General features: G+C 45.7%; 1 protein-coding gene across 1 annotated transcript in view; it reads right to left on the minus strand.

Moving 5' to 3' along the window:
• Positions 1-1,806: 1,806 nt before the first annotated feature.
• The window catches only part of PDK4 (pyruvate dehydrogenase kinase 4), a 30,982-nt gene continuing 15,902 nt past the window's right edge, over positions 1,807-16,886 (minus strand). The window contains exons 4-11 of the mRNA XM_088442235.1: positions 13,978-14,162; positions 11,625-11,714; positions 10,172-10,249; positions 9,063-9,139; positions 8,666-8,764; positions 6,591-6,701; positions 5,944-6,057; positions 1,807-4,937 (exon numbers count right to left, since the gene is read on the minus strand). Coding sequence (XP_088298361.1) covers positions 4,809-4,937; positions 5,944-6,057; positions 6,591-6,701; positions 8,666-8,764; positions 9,063-9,139; positions 10,172-10,249; positions 11,625-11,714; positions 13,978-14,162 — 883 coding nt within the window. The 3' untranslated portion in view covers positions 1,807-4,808. The remainder of the gene's footprint in view (positions 4,938-5,943; positions 6,058-6,590; positions 6,702-8,665; positions 8,765-9,062; positions 9,140-10,171; positions 10,250-11,624; positions 11,715-13,977; positions 14,163-16,886) is intronic.

Raw genomic sequence — 16,886 nt, forward strand, 5'->3', positions numbered from 1 at the left:
TGTAAAGCGCCTTAGCTAAACAAGCCCAGGGAGGTTCCTGTACCGGAGCCGTGACAGTAATTGGCCGCGCCAATAAATAACACTGCCGACATAGCCCCTCCGCGTTACCCTCCCCCTCCGCTATTGGTACATTGCACTTAGTACACATAAGCTGGAGAGGAAATTCACTCTCAGACATGATGGTAAGTATGTGACCCCTCTCACTGATACTCTCAGTATAGTGGGAGAACCACCCTGCAATCACCGCACCGCAAGGGCTTTAGCAGAGTAAGAGCAGGGACAGTAAAATGGTTGACAGTAGAAAGTGAAAGTACAGGCAGCAGCGCTAGCAGAAATCACATACAATGCAGAAGAAATCAATCCCTGCACTATCAGCGCTGTTTCTCAACTACACAGACACAAAGTCTGGTAGAACACAGCGCTGCATACACTGACCTTAAGCCACGGAGGAGAGGTATGCCGGGGGACCCAGACCACGATGCCACCGATCAGCAGCTCCAGCAGCGTTCACCATGCAAAGATGGCCACCGAGGAGCAGAGAGGAGGCCGGTCTGGGGGAGGAGCGCTGCCACAGGACCAATCGGCAGCGCAGAGAGGGCTGTGTGCAGCGGGGGAGGCGCCGGCTGTATACAGGGAAGGCGAGCTCCCCTGGCATGCAATTAACCCCTGGGACGCCGCAGCGCTTGCCGCTCAGCTGCGGCCCGCTGTCCCAGGGGCATAGGTTAGTACCTGGCTCCACGCTGCAGCCAGTCCCCAGGGAGCCCCCTGCCTGGGGACTGTAGACCATGTTCTCAGCAGGGACCCATCGCGGGACCCCCGCTGCTTACCTGCTCCCCTTGGATCCGGCCATGGTCCGAAGCATCTGGGGTCACCGCTAGCCGTGACCCCAGATACTTACCAGCATCCCCGGATCAGTACCAGCGTTCTGGTACCGGCGGGGTGTAGGGAGACCGCATGGACGTCAGAACTGACTGTCCATGCTGTACTCCCAGATGTGCAGCCACAGCTGCCTTGAAAAAAGCTTCAGGGGCTATTCGTAGCCTCCCTCTAAACATGTGCTCCGACTCCGAGCCGGGCACCAACGAAACTGAAATGCCTTGGCTCGGGGACGGGGTATAGGAGGGGGACCCTAGTGCATCCTGGGAGGCTGAAAACTTAACTCTATGATGCCTGACGTCGTCACCTATACCCCAAGGTATCCTGTGGATATCCTATGGACCCTGATGTAGAAACTAGCTTTTTGGGGGGAGGTTTTGTCAGGAGACAATGAACCTAGCAGTGTGTTTGAGTGTGGGAGAAAACTGGATCACCCAGAGCAAAGCCGCGCAAACACTGGGAGAACATACAAACTGCACACAGATAGGGCCTTTAACTCATGACTGTGAGGCAGCAATGCTAAATACTACGCCAACCATAGCGCCCTGGATAGATAGCTTCAAACGGTAAGAAATGGTCCATGGAGTTCTATTCCATTGCACCTAGCCCACCAAATGGAAAATTGATGTACTGCCTCTTGTGATGGTGTCGCCAACAATATATCTCAGGCCACATTAGGGGGGAAAGGTTACGTTTCAACTCTGAGGACAACCGGCTTAGCAATGGCTGCTCTGCGCTGTTATACTGCAGAAGAATGCAGCTGCGTTTCATGGGATTATAGAGTACAGGTATATGCACTACAACATACTGTATATATTTGTTAAATGTAGGATCCTTATAACGAAGCATCTGTTAAGTAACGGACTTGATATTGGGAGGGTTCGTGATGAAGTTTGAAGTCTACATGACGAAGTGACCACAATCGACACAGAATGTGAAAGATTTTTTATTTTTAATGAAAACATTGCATAACACAAAACATAAAAGATATCTTACAACACATGAAGCACATGGTTATGCAAAATGGAGGCAGGTCTCTAGAATGCTGGAAGTGAAGTCTTAAATAATAAATTAAAAATGCTTAGAAATATTTTGTAAAATAATTAAAAAAGGGAAAAAAAAAAATAGAAATGACGCATAGTGAGGCTCATTCTCTAAATGAAATATTTGATAAAATACAATAAAATGTGTAAAGGAGACTGCCGAGGACAGACTTAGACACGGCGGAAGCGATTCAGAGTTGCCCGCAAAAGCCGACCACATTGTGAGTGCGGAAATAAAATGGTTCTTCGCCTGCATTCAGAGGTGGCCGCATTAGTGCGTCGGCACCGCAGGTATCTGCTGGTGAGAGTAGCAGTAATCACTAAGCGCGCAATTGCACCAGTCCTATCCCGAGTGCAAGCTCTCCGTCTGAAACCAGATTCATCTCTGCACTCGCTCACCTCTGAATTGACCGCAATTCTGTCTAGGCGTCCAAGCCCATTGCCACCCACCTACGCCAATTTTGTCACAAGGGGGATGCGTACAACTGAGTAGCTCGAAGATGCCTGCGCCCGCCTCCGGCACGTGCGCAGTTGCTAAAAATCACGAGATCCGTCCACAAGAACGGATTTGCATGCAACTCTGAAATCAGACCCTGAATTTTTTTTTCCCCCCATTGTTCTCCGCTCTATATGGCTATAATGCTCCACTATGGACCATCAAACCAATATGCACAATATACTGGTCACATGTCAGTGAGCCGACCCCAGCAGTCTCTAAAGCTTGCAAATAAAAAGGTGCCATTAGCCAATAGAAGGATGGGCACCTTATTTTCCTCTTTAATATAATCTCAAAGACATTTGGCACGTGCACTTATCCATTGTAGGCTCCAAAAGGCTAAACGCAACGTCCGTCTTTCTACAACCTGAGTAAATGGCTGTCTAATATGCCTGGGGAGGGGGAGATAAATAAATAAGTAAAAATCTTACTACGTAACGTCTTTCATTTGCCAACACGCTGAAATGTTTAAACCTCAAATCAGAACTTTCTTATAGCGCAAATTCTATTGTAGATTGTATTTTTTCCATATCTGGATTCTCACGCATTGGGTAAATTCTAAATAAATTATGCAAACAAAGATCCATTCCGGTTCTTATCACCCATAACGGAAACACAGAACTATAAAAAACGTTTGACTATTGTGCCAACCGACCTTGCAGAGTAAGACAGAGGTTCGAATGACCTGCGGTGCAAAACATAGATTTCCATCATCGCTGGCATTCAATGTCTCTCGCACGTTTGACAAATTTAAATGTGTTAGATAAATGATCAGACAGTGACTTAAACATATCGGAGCTCTCAGCTGGCAGCTTGCTGGACACAGAGTCTGATTCAGATCCGCTCGCAAGTGGGTCGATGTTCCCCCACTGCGCATGCGCCACCTCCGGCGTGCGCAAGCCCCAGCGAGAGCAGGAAGTCCACTCGGGCTTGCGGCAGCGGAGAACCATCCGTAGGGTCTCGGCGCAAGCCCGATGGTCGCCCACAGCATTGCAAGCGGCCTGTAGTCCGAAACAAAAAACGCCCTGATTCAGAGCGAGCGCTTGCAAACAGCGAACGCCCTGAATACAGACATTTGCCATTCGGGGGCAATGGGGAACACGGTCGGCAGCACAATAATCTACAATGGCTAGTGCAGACACTGGTAATATTGCTTGCAACATTAAATATAACATACAGATCCCAGCTTACTGCTCCACACTTTGGGCCAGATTCAGATGTTTGCACATTTGCTACTGTAGGTTTGTCATATGGCGGCGATGATACGCAAATGCTATTTTCCGCCTCGCACTTGTGTACTGGCGTGCACCGGGATGCGCAAGCCCTGAGACACCCACTTTCAGCATCGGATTGTTGACAATCCGCTATCGGCGAACCATTGCGTGCACCATCGACACTTGCATCAACCCTACGGCAGATGGTGTCTCCGGTCTCTGCGACTCTGCATCTGAGAACGCAGCCGCTTTCGCTATCACGCCTGCGACACTTCCATAACACTGACTTTTTTTGTGTTCACTTCAGGCCCCCTCCCAGGAACAGCCATGGTTGTTCCTCGCCATTTCTGACACCATCGGTCCCGTACACGACAGCGCATTTGTGTTTACACTCAGGGTAATGCATGCCTCGTAGGGCCTCTTAGATTATTTTGCGCATGTGCAGTAGAAAGTAATCGCTCAACTACGCGATCATCGGCACCGCGTGCAGTTAGTGCACGTCTAAAATCAGGCCCTTTGCCCTTTCAGTTTCGATACATTGAGGATTGTTTCACAGTATGGAGACGACCAAATCACAGAGCGATCTGCAATAGCCACCTGGAATACACATTCTGGTCTTTTTGGCAATAGCGAACGATCCTTCGCCGAGACTTGCGTGCTTTTTCGGCATTGTGGAATTAACAGGTTGACAGATGAAAAGAATGTATTAAAGGACACTTAAAATATGGATAGTGGGTAGTGTTCTTGGACTGGTCAGTCTCAAGTTTGTGGATGAAAGTTCAACTGGAAAAGTGATTTTTGACAATAGTTAAAGATGGATCCTGGAACATCTTCACATGTACAGTGGTAACAAGAAGTGAATTCTCTATCCGCAGAACCCTCCTGTTTTCTTAAGAGGCCGCGAATACTCATCGCTCATCATGAGTTGTTGTTGTTGACGATGACGCACCAGAAATAGGTAAAATTGAAGAATTGCGAAGATATACAACTAGTAGCTACAAAGTTCCCATCTCCTTGTGACAAAGGACTGGTGCGCCAGTCTCCAGTGTTGCCTCCCTGGCCAGCTCCAGCACAGTACAGTTTGCCTCCTGGCCACATAACACTTGCAGGTAATAGTCCTGTGCAATCAGTGCTTGATCCCTTTGTCCTGCTCCTCACCAAAACCTCCGGGATGTGTTCTTACCTCGCCATGTTCTTCGGCTCTCTGCTTGGGATACACCAGTCGTCGGCCTCCATGCAGATCTTATAGTGTTTCCAAGCGGACTTGTTGAAGACCGGCAACCGCTCAATAGATTCCGACGACAATGCCTGTAATAATACAGACAACCCAATAAATACACAAAAGAAATTCACAAAAAAAAAATGCAACGTTAATGCTGTATCGTTTGGGATTTTTGAATACGTCAAAGGCCAGATTTTGTACCCAAGGAAGCGCCGGGCCAAAATGACAACATTTACAGGAGTGAAAAAAACGTTGTAGTCTGCTGACGGGAGGAGCTGTGCGAATCGCAGCTGTCCCTTTTTGGAGTATGGGCTTGACCAAAACTCAATCATAAGGATCCTGCTTATCAATTCCACAGGAAGCAGCGATGACCCTGAAGCACTTTTTAAACAACCTCGGCTCTGGTCACTGCGGAGAGGATAGGGCTGGGAGAGGTGTAGTGAACCTGGCTGGGCGGCTGCATCTCCTTCCCAATCAGGCAATGCCTTCGCTACACACCTCCCATCCTACCAATGTGATGCGGCAGGATCGCAGTACGCCAGCTGCAAACTCTCTCTCTCTCCTTCTGGTAAACATGAAGGTTTGGCAGCTGCGATCAGGTAACATTGACTAAAGGGAGACACAGAGAGATTACATTGGCGAAGCACAAGGTTAGATTTGGAAATAGCCTGAAACCAGCTGAATCAGGTTTACTCCATAAATGTATTTCGTTGTTGTTTATCTCATATTGCTTTTGGTCCTATCCAATTCTATAGCTGCCAAGGGAAACAAAAAGAGAGAGTCACATAGTCTGTTTTCTCTCCCCAGCTATTTAATCTATAACGAAGAACAAAACAAGCCGGGGACCTTTCACACAGACACCTGGTCACATGACCCGAAAGAGGGGGGACTTAAGGGACTGATGGTTTATTTAACCATCCTGAGAAAGGAGCATTACATACTGTACATTTAAATTTGTAATAGCCCAGGAATACACAATGATCGCAAACACACACACACACACACACACACACACACACACACACACACACACACACACACACACACTTGAAAAATACTTAAGAAACACAATAATGCAAGACGTAATAATACCTTTAAATATATTACGGCATCGGTCCCAAAGCCTTCCATTGAATGCAGCATTAAATCCCCTTGAAAGTACTTTGCATATAGTCTAGAAATGGGCAATCCGTACCCGAAACCAGCCTGAGAAAATGAAAAGCATTATTAGTGAGCCATTATTGTCACCGCTGGTTTTACAGCAAAACGAACCTTTACCAGCACAATCTAGAACAGGTTTAGGCAACGTTTGAAACTCCAGCTGCTGTGGAACTACATATCCCAGCATGCGCTGCCACAGTTTTAGCATTCCCTAACAGCTGGGATGTGTAGTTCCACAGCAGCTGCATTGCCACACAGTGCCTACTGCTGGTCTTGGATGACATATTCCCGCGTGTCCTATGCTATACACTTTAATACTATACAAAGGACCTCTTTGCTTCTGGAGGGCACTCGTGTAGCATTTCCTGGCCTGTTCTCAGCATCACAATGCCAGATAAACACTAGGTTTATGAACAGACTACAAAGGCCAATTCATTAGTCTTACAGCAGAGTCATAATGTGTCAGGGAGGGAGTCGGACAGCAATGAGGCAGCTGTGTTCCACTACAACCCAACACGGTTCCATTATTTGTTTAGTAACTAAGACAATTAGAAGCATGAAAAATAAAAATCACTCACCAGCGGTGCATTGCGTGAATTGTCCATCATAGGCCGTGGCGCAGTGGAATACATATAGCTGAACAGACGATCTATTTTTCTTAAAGGAACACCTCCTCCATTGTCAGAGATCTGATAAAGGATGGATATATCAGGTAACGGATAAACTGGGACAGTTTGATTTGCACAAACGGGACAAAATGGCAGCCATTTCAGCGATCATGTCCAATTACTGGTTACATCAGTTTCTAGGCCCCACCCACCCGTTTTAAAGCAACTTAAGTGTTCTGAGCTTGTCATCTGAACTTCTACATAAATATATTTGTTATATTGCTTTCCTGGGCACATGGATGGCATAAAGCACTAGCACCTGTAGCTGATTGCCTATGAGGTGGAGTATAAATCCAGCTTGTTTGTACTAAGAAAACAAACCAAAAGGGCAAACCTGGAAGATTTTGCTGCCAGATGCAGAATAAAAGTTCCCACATAGTTACAAAGTCCCAACCCTGAGCCATAAACACACGTAAACAATATTTGTGCTGTTCTTGCATATCCTAATGATCCCTGTACAGCACTTATCTTGCAGCATAGAACAAGACTTTTGCCATAAGAGATACTTCATTTCAAAGTTATAGCAGTCCCCTAAACTGGCCATACACCTGCACGACCAGCATACGTTCCGATTCGGCGTCCGACTCCCCGGAGCTCCCTGGCAGCATGTTGGTTGTTTTTCTTAGCACAGGATCTGTCGTATGATCGATCCTGTGCCTCACGCGCTCATTAGGGAAACAGTCATTGAAATGAGTTGAATTGCTGCACGATGGATCGCATGAACAAAATAAACTGCACGATCTGCACACGATACGATGGAACTTATGGGCTGCACATCTGATCATAAGATCCGATTATAGGAGCTGCGGGAGCGCGCATCGGATCTTATCTTACTTAAAAAATACACATCGAAAATCGGGCAAATGGCCCGAAATCGTGCAGATGTATGGCCAGCATTAGTCTGTAAGCTCTCACAAGCCGGACCTTCAAAAATCTTTTTTTCTCCCTCCCTACGTTATCCCTGTCTGCAGTGTCCTCTGACTCACAGTCCTCCCTCCCCAAGGCACTAGGTTACTGAGCAATACTGTATTTAAAGGTCACTCTAAATATTTATGGTTTGATTTTTTTCTCTTCCAGGTACCATCTGTTTGTACCCTTTTCTATAGTGAATGGCTTGGTTTTCAGTGTTACTTTTTCCCTGTGCAGTGTTACAGACAGGGTAGAGGGGGTTTGAAGCCGTTTATCGGCTAACGCTCCTGCATACATGTCAGGCGATTGGCCCGATAATAGGTGTGTTACCCATAAAATTAGATTCAGAGATTGCTCCCATCTCTGTTCATTAGTTACATTGACCAAATTAAATTTGCCGGGTGTACATAGGGAAGAAGCAAAAATGTTTATTTTACATATTGTATGTTAAGAGACAGAAATAAGTTTGAGTTTGTATGTTCTCCCCGTGTTTGTGTCTATCTTAGAGAATTTAGACTGTAAGCGCCAGTGGGGCAGGGGCGAGTGATAAATATGTTCAATGACACACAATTGGTGGCACTATGAGCCTGATTCATCACGGATGGCAATAGCACCAGCGTACGCAGATTGGACGATAGACCGCAGTGTGGCCAGTATTGCGATCGCACTGTGATCTCGTACGCAGATACAAAGCCATCGCAGAGCGAGTGACAAGACTTCAGCGTTTGGGGGGTGGTGACGGGGGGAGTGGTAGGAGAAACGCAGGCGCGCCTGTCCATTTGAACGCCGTTTCCTGGGCGTGCATAAATTTGCCACTGCGTGCGATGAGACTTGCAATGTCTGAGTCAGGTCAGAGCTGCTGTAATTCTGCGTGAGGGGCAGATGTTACCGATGTATACGCAGGACTGCGAGGTCTTACGGATGTGAGAAAGCGGCAGTGGACGTCTCTATGCCGTGTGAGCAGTTGCAGACATTAGCATATTTTCGCAGCATAACTGAGTGCGTAATCGCAGCTGCGATCGCAAATTTCTATCCGTAATGAATCAGGCCCTGTGTTAATAACTGGTAATAGGTACCTTAATAGTGAGGTCTTCTTTTCCTAGGACGACATTGACTTTAATAGGTGGCAGAGAAGGGCTGTCCTCGTGATTCTCAATAGTTGCCCGCATGGCATTCTATACACACACACACAACAAAATATTACATACAGTAAGTAAATTACAGTAAAAATAATAAATAAATTGCGTGATTAAGGCCCAAAGATTTAGCGCCAGCGTCATTAGCCTACTTGTTGATTACTTATACGCTAGGCTTATGTAGCCCGCTGTTCGAATGCATAAGTAAAGTTTGGAAATTATAGTAGGTCAGAGTAAAACAGTAATTTGCCCATGTTATTATTCCCCGAGGTAACTTCCATACTGAACATTATCATATGGCTATAATATATATTATATAATATAGTATCATCCGTACCTTGAAGAGTTCAAACAGCATGTGGTAGAGATGAGAAGGAACGTAGACCATATTTATAGGCTGTCCAGGCGCTTTCCCTACATTAAAAAAAAAAAAATACACTTGTCATAAAGTAAAATAAAATTTCAACAAAAACAGGCGTTTGTCCTATGGTGCTTCTAGTGCTGCATCCACAGCCGGATAGACCTGGAAAACATTCATGGCCTGGTCAGTGTCATGAATGTTACTGGTACTGGCCTACCAAGTATGCATAGGGATCACATTGGCCTGTCCTACCAAGTATGCATAGGGATCACATTGGCCTGTCCTACCAAGTATGCATAGGGATCACATTGGCCTGTCCTACCAAGTATGCATAGGGATCACATTGGCCTGTCCTACCAAGTATGCATAGGGATCACATTGGCCTGTCCTACCAAGTATGCATAGGGATCACATTGGCCTGTCCTACCAAGTATGCATAGGAAACAATGATCGCTATGATAGAAGTCGAGGTTATGATCACCACATGGTTAATAGAACTAAAAGCACATTATCCATTGATATGCCTGAGTCCAAGCATGGATATCCTGAAAACCTGGACTGTAAGGTTGCCTTGAGGACAGAGTTTGGGAACCTATGACCGAAGAGAATATTTTACCAACATGGCACCTCCCCGAAAATCCCGGCGGCTGTTACATGCAGGAGCTTTTTCTTGGGTTCTGCCAATTGCGTAATACATAAATAATTCTAACTACCAGAAATTGGTGGCAAAGGCGCGATGCGAGCAGGAGAATCAGTCACAAGCTACAAGGTCTTGATTGAGAATTTTGATCAGTCCTCCTGCTCATCTCTACATCTGCAGCCCCGGTATTCGGCCGTGCCTTTGAGTGGGGTCTCGAAAAGAATGGCTGGGGAAGAGGGGCACAGTAACACAGTATTTCTCTAGGAGAGAAGATACTGATACAATAATGTCCTGAGTGAATAACATCATTTCACTTTGACACAACTGTTGAAGTTTATTGAGCTAGGCCAGCGAAGAGGAAATAATTATGCAGAGTAATCATTGTATCTGAACAGGGATCTACTGTAGTGCAGATAACAGTTCTCCTATGATATAGATAACTTACCATTTGTCTGCTGTACTTTTAGTTCAGGGGAAGCCAAGTAATACTGGTCACATAGCATCTTGGCATTCTCAAAGGCATCTGAAATATATTCATATGTATTTATTGTTAAGGGCATTTGCAAGATCATCTCATACAGATTAGTGACTAGTAATGTAATGTAAATGTGTTTTACTTATTGTATGTAACCAAAGTGGAATAAAAGAATACAAAACCCCATAAGAAAGCAAAAAAATAATAAATAAATAAAATTGTTACCTATCTAGATGTTTAATGTTTAATTAACCTTAATGGCCTCACTGCTGCAGATAGATCAGAGTTATGCTGGGTACACACTTAATGTGTACCCAGCGCGATGTGTTCCGTGGCGGGGGTCCCAGCATTGGCAAATGCATACACACTTGCAGATGCTGGCAGCGACGGAACAACAGTGGGCATGGCCCCCACTGATATCACCGGTCGGACCTGCATGCATGCGCGGGAGCGAGCATAGGCCCTCATTCAGAGCCGGACGCTATTTGCAGTCGTTCGTTTAAAAACAAGGGGTGGCTATTCAAATGATCCGTACGCACATTGCAGTCTGTTCACACCTCTAAGTCTGAACGAACGAGCAAAACATACGCTCGTTTATTTGTTAAAAACGCCCCCTGGCCGCACGCATCCTACGTCATGTCCGCTATTTATTAGATTAATCGAGTACATCGACCAGCGTATGAACTGCTCGCTATTCTTGTGGTTGGTGTTTGCTACCACAAATTTGCGAGCAGTTCTGGCTCTAAAATAACCCAGTGACGTGGTCAATGACGCTGCTGTTTTAAATATACACACCCATAAAACGCCCGTTTTGACCTTTAAGCACGCCTGCGTTCGGATCTCCACTCCCCATTTTCAAGCACCTTCCCCTGTTACCACCCACATACGCCTCATTCTGTCACTCAAAATAGCAGGCACTCGCTATATAGCGTACAAACGATTTTCGGCCGCACTGACTGGTTCGCGCATGCGTACTAAAAAGCGTACGCATGCGCAGATGTGCAAACATCGCTCGGAACGAGCGTACTGCCGCTAACGAGCGGCTCTGAATGAGGGCCATAGTCAGCAACATAGCGGGTACACACTGGCCGCTATGACGTCCGAACCGCCGGATTGGACTACATACCGTCTAGTGTGTACCTGGCTTTAGTTCTAAGGCTCTATCCTAAACATATCTATGAATATCTGAGTAAACATGCTTTACTACGGTCCCGGAACATCCGGGAGACTCACACATTTTGGGGAAAGGTCACCGTCCTGCATCAAGACCAATAAGCCACAGAATATATGGTGTTTGTGAGCGAATTATGGGGGGGGGGGGGGGGGGTAACAAAAATGAATGAAAAAAAACTTCCTATTTGACTTAAGTATTTGCCCCCCCCCCCCCCCGTTTTGTCCTAGAAAGCCAACGTCTTTAACTCACCGTGTGCTACTTCCACTATGTCACAGTTGGGATCAATACTACCGATGTGTTTAGGGTGGGCTGGGTTGGTTCCTCCATCAAACAGAAGGGCTGAAATAAAATATAAAAATAACACATTGTGACTCATTTTATAAAACCCTGCGCAATGACCACAGACAGGTCTGTTCTGCAAAACTGGGCACTGCCAAGTCAGATACATCTTACACAAGCCAAGACCTGGTGAAGCGGAGCGTAACTTATTTTCCGGCTGTTGTTTTTAGACACACACATTTCTTGGAAACAGATAAAGCCAAATAGCACTACCAGTCACTAAGGGCATTAGCTCCACCGGACTCTGATCCGGCTGCTTTCTGGCCTGACAATCTTGTTTTCATGATCTTTGCTCCCAGTTGCACTGTACGGTCAGAAGTCTCAGGATGCCACACGTCAGTAAAGAAATCCTGCATAGCAGGCTGTTTCGATGTATAGCCGCTGCCATGATGGCGTGCGCAGTGTTTATCATTATTTTGCAATTGTCAAGGACATATCCTACCATATGAACTATGGGCCTGATTCAGAGCCGTTCGCTATTTGCGGTCGTTCGTTCAAAAACAAGGGGTGGCTATTCAAATGATCCGTTCACAAATTGCGGTCTGTTCACACCTCTAAGTCTGAACGAGCGAGCAAAACATTCGCTCGTTTATTTGATAAAAACGCCCCCTGGCCGCTCGCACCATACGTCATGTCCGCTATTTATTAGATTAATCGAGTACATCGTACAGCGTATGAACTGCTCGCTATTCTTGTGGTTGGTTTTTTCAACCGCTATTTTGCGAGCAGTTCTGAGTTAAAAAAAACCAAGTGACGTGGTCAATGACGCTGCTGTATTAATTATGCACTCCCTTAAAACGCCCGTTTTGACCTTTAAGCACGCCTGCATTCGAATTCCACTCCCCCGTTTTCAAGCACCTTCCCCTGTTACCACCCACATACGCCTCATTCTGTCACTCAAAATAGCAGGCACTCGCTATATAACGTACAAACGATTTTCGGCCGCACTGACTGGTTCGCGCATGCGTACTAAAAACCGCACGCATGCGCAGATGTGCGAACATCGCTCGGAACGAGCGTACTGCCGCTAGCGAGCGGCTCTGAATGAGGGCCTATGAACGGAAAACCATTTTGCACCTCATACTGACGGGACAACCGCAGTCATTCCAGAGATATTCACAATCCCCACTTTGCAGAGTATTTACTGATCATTTGTAATCCTGACTATTTGCACCAATCAGATTCTGTCATCTTCCTAACTCAGTTTAGAAAATAAAAGATAATGTCACACGCCGGTTCCCGCCACCCAAGACTGTCCTGCTTTTCTCTCCTTCAACCATTTAAGTGCTACACACAATCACCAGTTCCTCAAGTCAGTGATTACATACTATATTACCAGCTCCAATATGTAGCTCATCTATGTACAAGCACACAATGGCCCTCATTCAGAGCAGCTCGCTATTTGCGGTCGTTCGTTCTAAAACAAGGGGTGGCTATTCAAATGAACCGTTCGCTAATTGCGGTCTGTTCACACCTCTAAGTCTGAACGAGCGAGCAAAACTTGCGGTTGTAATTTTGAAAAATACGCCCCCTTGCCGCTCGCACCATACGTCATGTCCACTATTTATTAGATTAATCGAGTACATCGAACAGCGTATGAACTGCTCGCTATTCTTGGGGTTGGTTTTTGCTACCACAATCTTGCGAGCAGTTCTGAGTAAAAGAAAACCAAGTGACGTGGTCCATGACGCTGCTGTATTAATTATGCACTCCCTTAAAACGCCCATTTTGACCTTTAAGCACGCCTGCGTTCGAATTCCACACCCCCGTTTTCAAGCACCTTCCCCTGTTACCACCCACATACGCCTCCTTCTGTCACTCAAAATAGCAGGCATTCGCTATATAGCGAACAAACGATTTTCGGCCGCACTGACTGGTTCGCGCATGCGTATTACAATCCGTACGCATGCGCAGATGTGCGAACATCGGTCAGAACGAACGAGCGGCCTGCTTACGAGCGGCTCTGAATCAGGGCCCATATCGAGAAACCCAGCTGAGTATAAAGTGGGGCGTAATGATTTATCACAGTGGTGCATGCATTGCCCAAGCGCGCGCGCGCGCACGCACGCACGCACACACACACACACAGAAATTGATCTGAAATCGCTATTAAGCGCCTCATAATCTTCTGATCACACACGTGAAACGCGCGCAGCACGGCCAGTCACAAGCCGTCAATATTTTCCAACAAGAATAAGGCCACTGAGCAATAGGGAGAAATGAGGTCAGCTGCCATCTCTCTACAAAATAAACCCGTCCTTACTGTGCTGGTTGATTAACATCCTGATAGAGATACGGCTCATGTAAAAACGGTCTAAGAAGTACTGGACGTTCTGATTGGTCACAGGATCCACCCCGAAGGCTTCCTTGTACTCGATGACCCCTTGGGCCATGGTGGGGACGACGTTGTTGTGCCGGTTGCGGATGGTCACCAGCGCCTCTGTGAAGCTGAAGTTCAAAAGAGTAGATTTAAATTAGGTTTATTACCAATAAAATGGCTCATGTATGATATATTGCTCAACGTCTAAGGGGCATATTCAAGTAGGTGTGAAAAGTCGAGCACTTTTCGGCGTCATCGCTGGTTTTTCATATGGAAAAGTATCGCGCACGTCCCCACTTATCCCCATATTCAAATAGGAATCGTCGAAAACGGATCCCGGCGAATTCGGAGCTAGCGAAAAGTACTGTCAAAAACAGTCTGTACCCCCCGAAAAGCTGCACTAACATAGGGGATCACTATAGGGGTGTTCTAGTACCCCTATTGTAGCTATTCTGGGAACTTTAGTTTTTTTCAAAAGCTTGAAATTAGTATCTTTGCATAAGTGGTGAAGAATGGCATTTATACATTGTTAAACAAAATAACTAGTCCCAGCAAATTTGGGGTACATGAAAATGGGTGCTAGCCTATTTAAAAGTTGCTATTGTGAAGTTTAAAAAAATAAAATAAAAAAACCTTTAAAAATCCACCTGCAATCTTAAGCTGGCGCATACTTGGGGACACCCCTGGATTCTATTTCGCTCATTTTTATGTTTGTCCCCCATCTTTGGTCTTTTTTGCACCCAAATTTAAAGTACTTTTTTGGGGTGTTCTTAAGTATTTTTTTTGGGGGGGGGGGGGCTGTCCCAAGTTTGCTCCCCTAAACCCCAATTTCTGCCGAGTCCAATGCATTGACTTTCCACACTGGCAAAGAGTCTCTACAATTGAATACGGGGATACGTTTTCACCTGGTGAAATGACGTCACCGGCTAAACTTTTTAGCCGAGAACAGCTTTTCGCACCTAATTGAATATGCCCCTAAGTCTCTAAAATGGGAAACTACAGATGCGTCCTCATACACTTAGGGGGTATATTTACTAAAGTACAGATTTTTTGAATTGGAGATGTTGCCCATAGCAACCAATCAGATTCTACTTAACATTTATCTAGCACCTTATAAAAGATAATAGCTAGAATCTGATTGGTCGCTATGGGCAACATCTCCACTTCTAAAAACACAGGCTTATGAAACATATCCCCTAGCCTCAATAAGCTATGTGGCGTGAGGGAGCCGCGCCATTCGGTGTAGCGCAGCACCTTTTTCTTGTGTCTTGTTCACACCGCTGAGGCAGCGAAACACCTCTCAATCTGTACCACAGGCGCTGGGCTGCGACTTTAACCGCACAGGAGTTAGTTTTAAATATGTACAAAGTCGCAGATGAAGTGGAACTGGGCATGAAAAAAAAGAAACCTGCAGGCGCTTCATGTTAGCGCTTCGTATACAGATTTAGACTTATTCATACACAGACGTACAAGTGTCGCTTATCAAATTAATCAGTGCAGTCTCGATAAGCTGTTTTGTCACATCGCATTGCCACCAAGATGCATTTTCGGGTGAAAAAGACACTCTGTACAAGCCGTGTCGCCCGGAACCTGGCGTGCAGAGAAGGGGCGTTCAGCACGACTGCAGCGATAGTGTCTGAGGACACTGCTGTAAGAGTGGGGTAGCCAGCTAACACTCTATCACCTCACCTAAGTTAGAACCCCTGGTGGGTTGTTTATACGCTAATTGCACAGAGGCCCTCTCTGGTGTTTTTCAATGGTGTAACAAAGAGAATGGTGGATGTACAGAAAAGGGGGGGGGGGAGGAGAAGGCTTCCTCACAGCCACAAGCTGATGATTGACACCTTTAGATTTTAGGAGCTCCTGCAACTTGCATATGTGCATGTCACTGCCAGTCCTGTCACAGGGCAAAGCTCACAGTTAAAAAAAGGAGTAAGATGAGTCACAGGTTCATTGCCTTAGCCCTGGGTCGTCCCTCCTGACCTTTCCGTGGAATATCTCAGGGGCCAATACCAAATACACTGCATGGATCTGTCCATGTATTATTGTCATGTAATAATAATGGCTAATAGGTCGTTCTGGAAACCTGTCCAGGAACAACACTGCATTCATTGAAATGAATGTCTCCCTTGTAGTGTACACAAGCACTTTGTGTTCCCTAAACGAATTCAATCTTACAGCTGACTGTTGTGACATCTTATCTCCTGCAACAGCGCGCGCACACATACACACACCACATACACACACACCACATACACACACACACACACACACACATACACACACACACACACATACACACACACACACACACACACACATCAGAGGCAAACGCAGGACTTATAGAGGGGGGTTTCCAAATGCTTTATTTTAGAGTGAGTGTGGCCAGTCCATGAAGAGGGTATAATTACCACTTATCCAGCTTACAAAGTGTATTGTGTGTCATAATTCCAGCATATACAGGACCAGCGATCACAGTAACCCATTATATGTGTCATACATAGTGTATAGTGTGTCATAATTCCAGCATATACAGGACCAGCAATCACAATAACCCATTATATGTGTCATACATAGTGTATTGTGTGTCATAATTCCAGCATATACAGGACCAGCGATCACAGTAACCCATTATATGTGTCATACATAGTGTATAGTGTGTCATAATTCCAGCATATACAGGACCAGCAATCACAATAACCCATTATATGTCCATACATAGTGTATAGTGTGTCATAATTCCAGCATATACAGGACCAGCAATCACAGTAACCCATTATATGTGTCATACATAGTGTATAGTGTGTCATAATTCCAGCATATACAGGACCAGTGATCACAGTAACCCATTA

This window comes from Taudactylus pleione, unplaced genomic scaffold (assembly GCF_031769625.1).
Source record: "Taudactylus pleione unplaced genomic scaffold, aTauple2 ptg000306l, whole genome shotgun sequence".
In the NCBI taxonomy this organism is placed as follows: domain Eukaryota; kingdom Metazoa; phylum Chordata; class Amphibia; order Anura; family Myobatrachidae; genus Taudactylus; species Taudactylus pleione.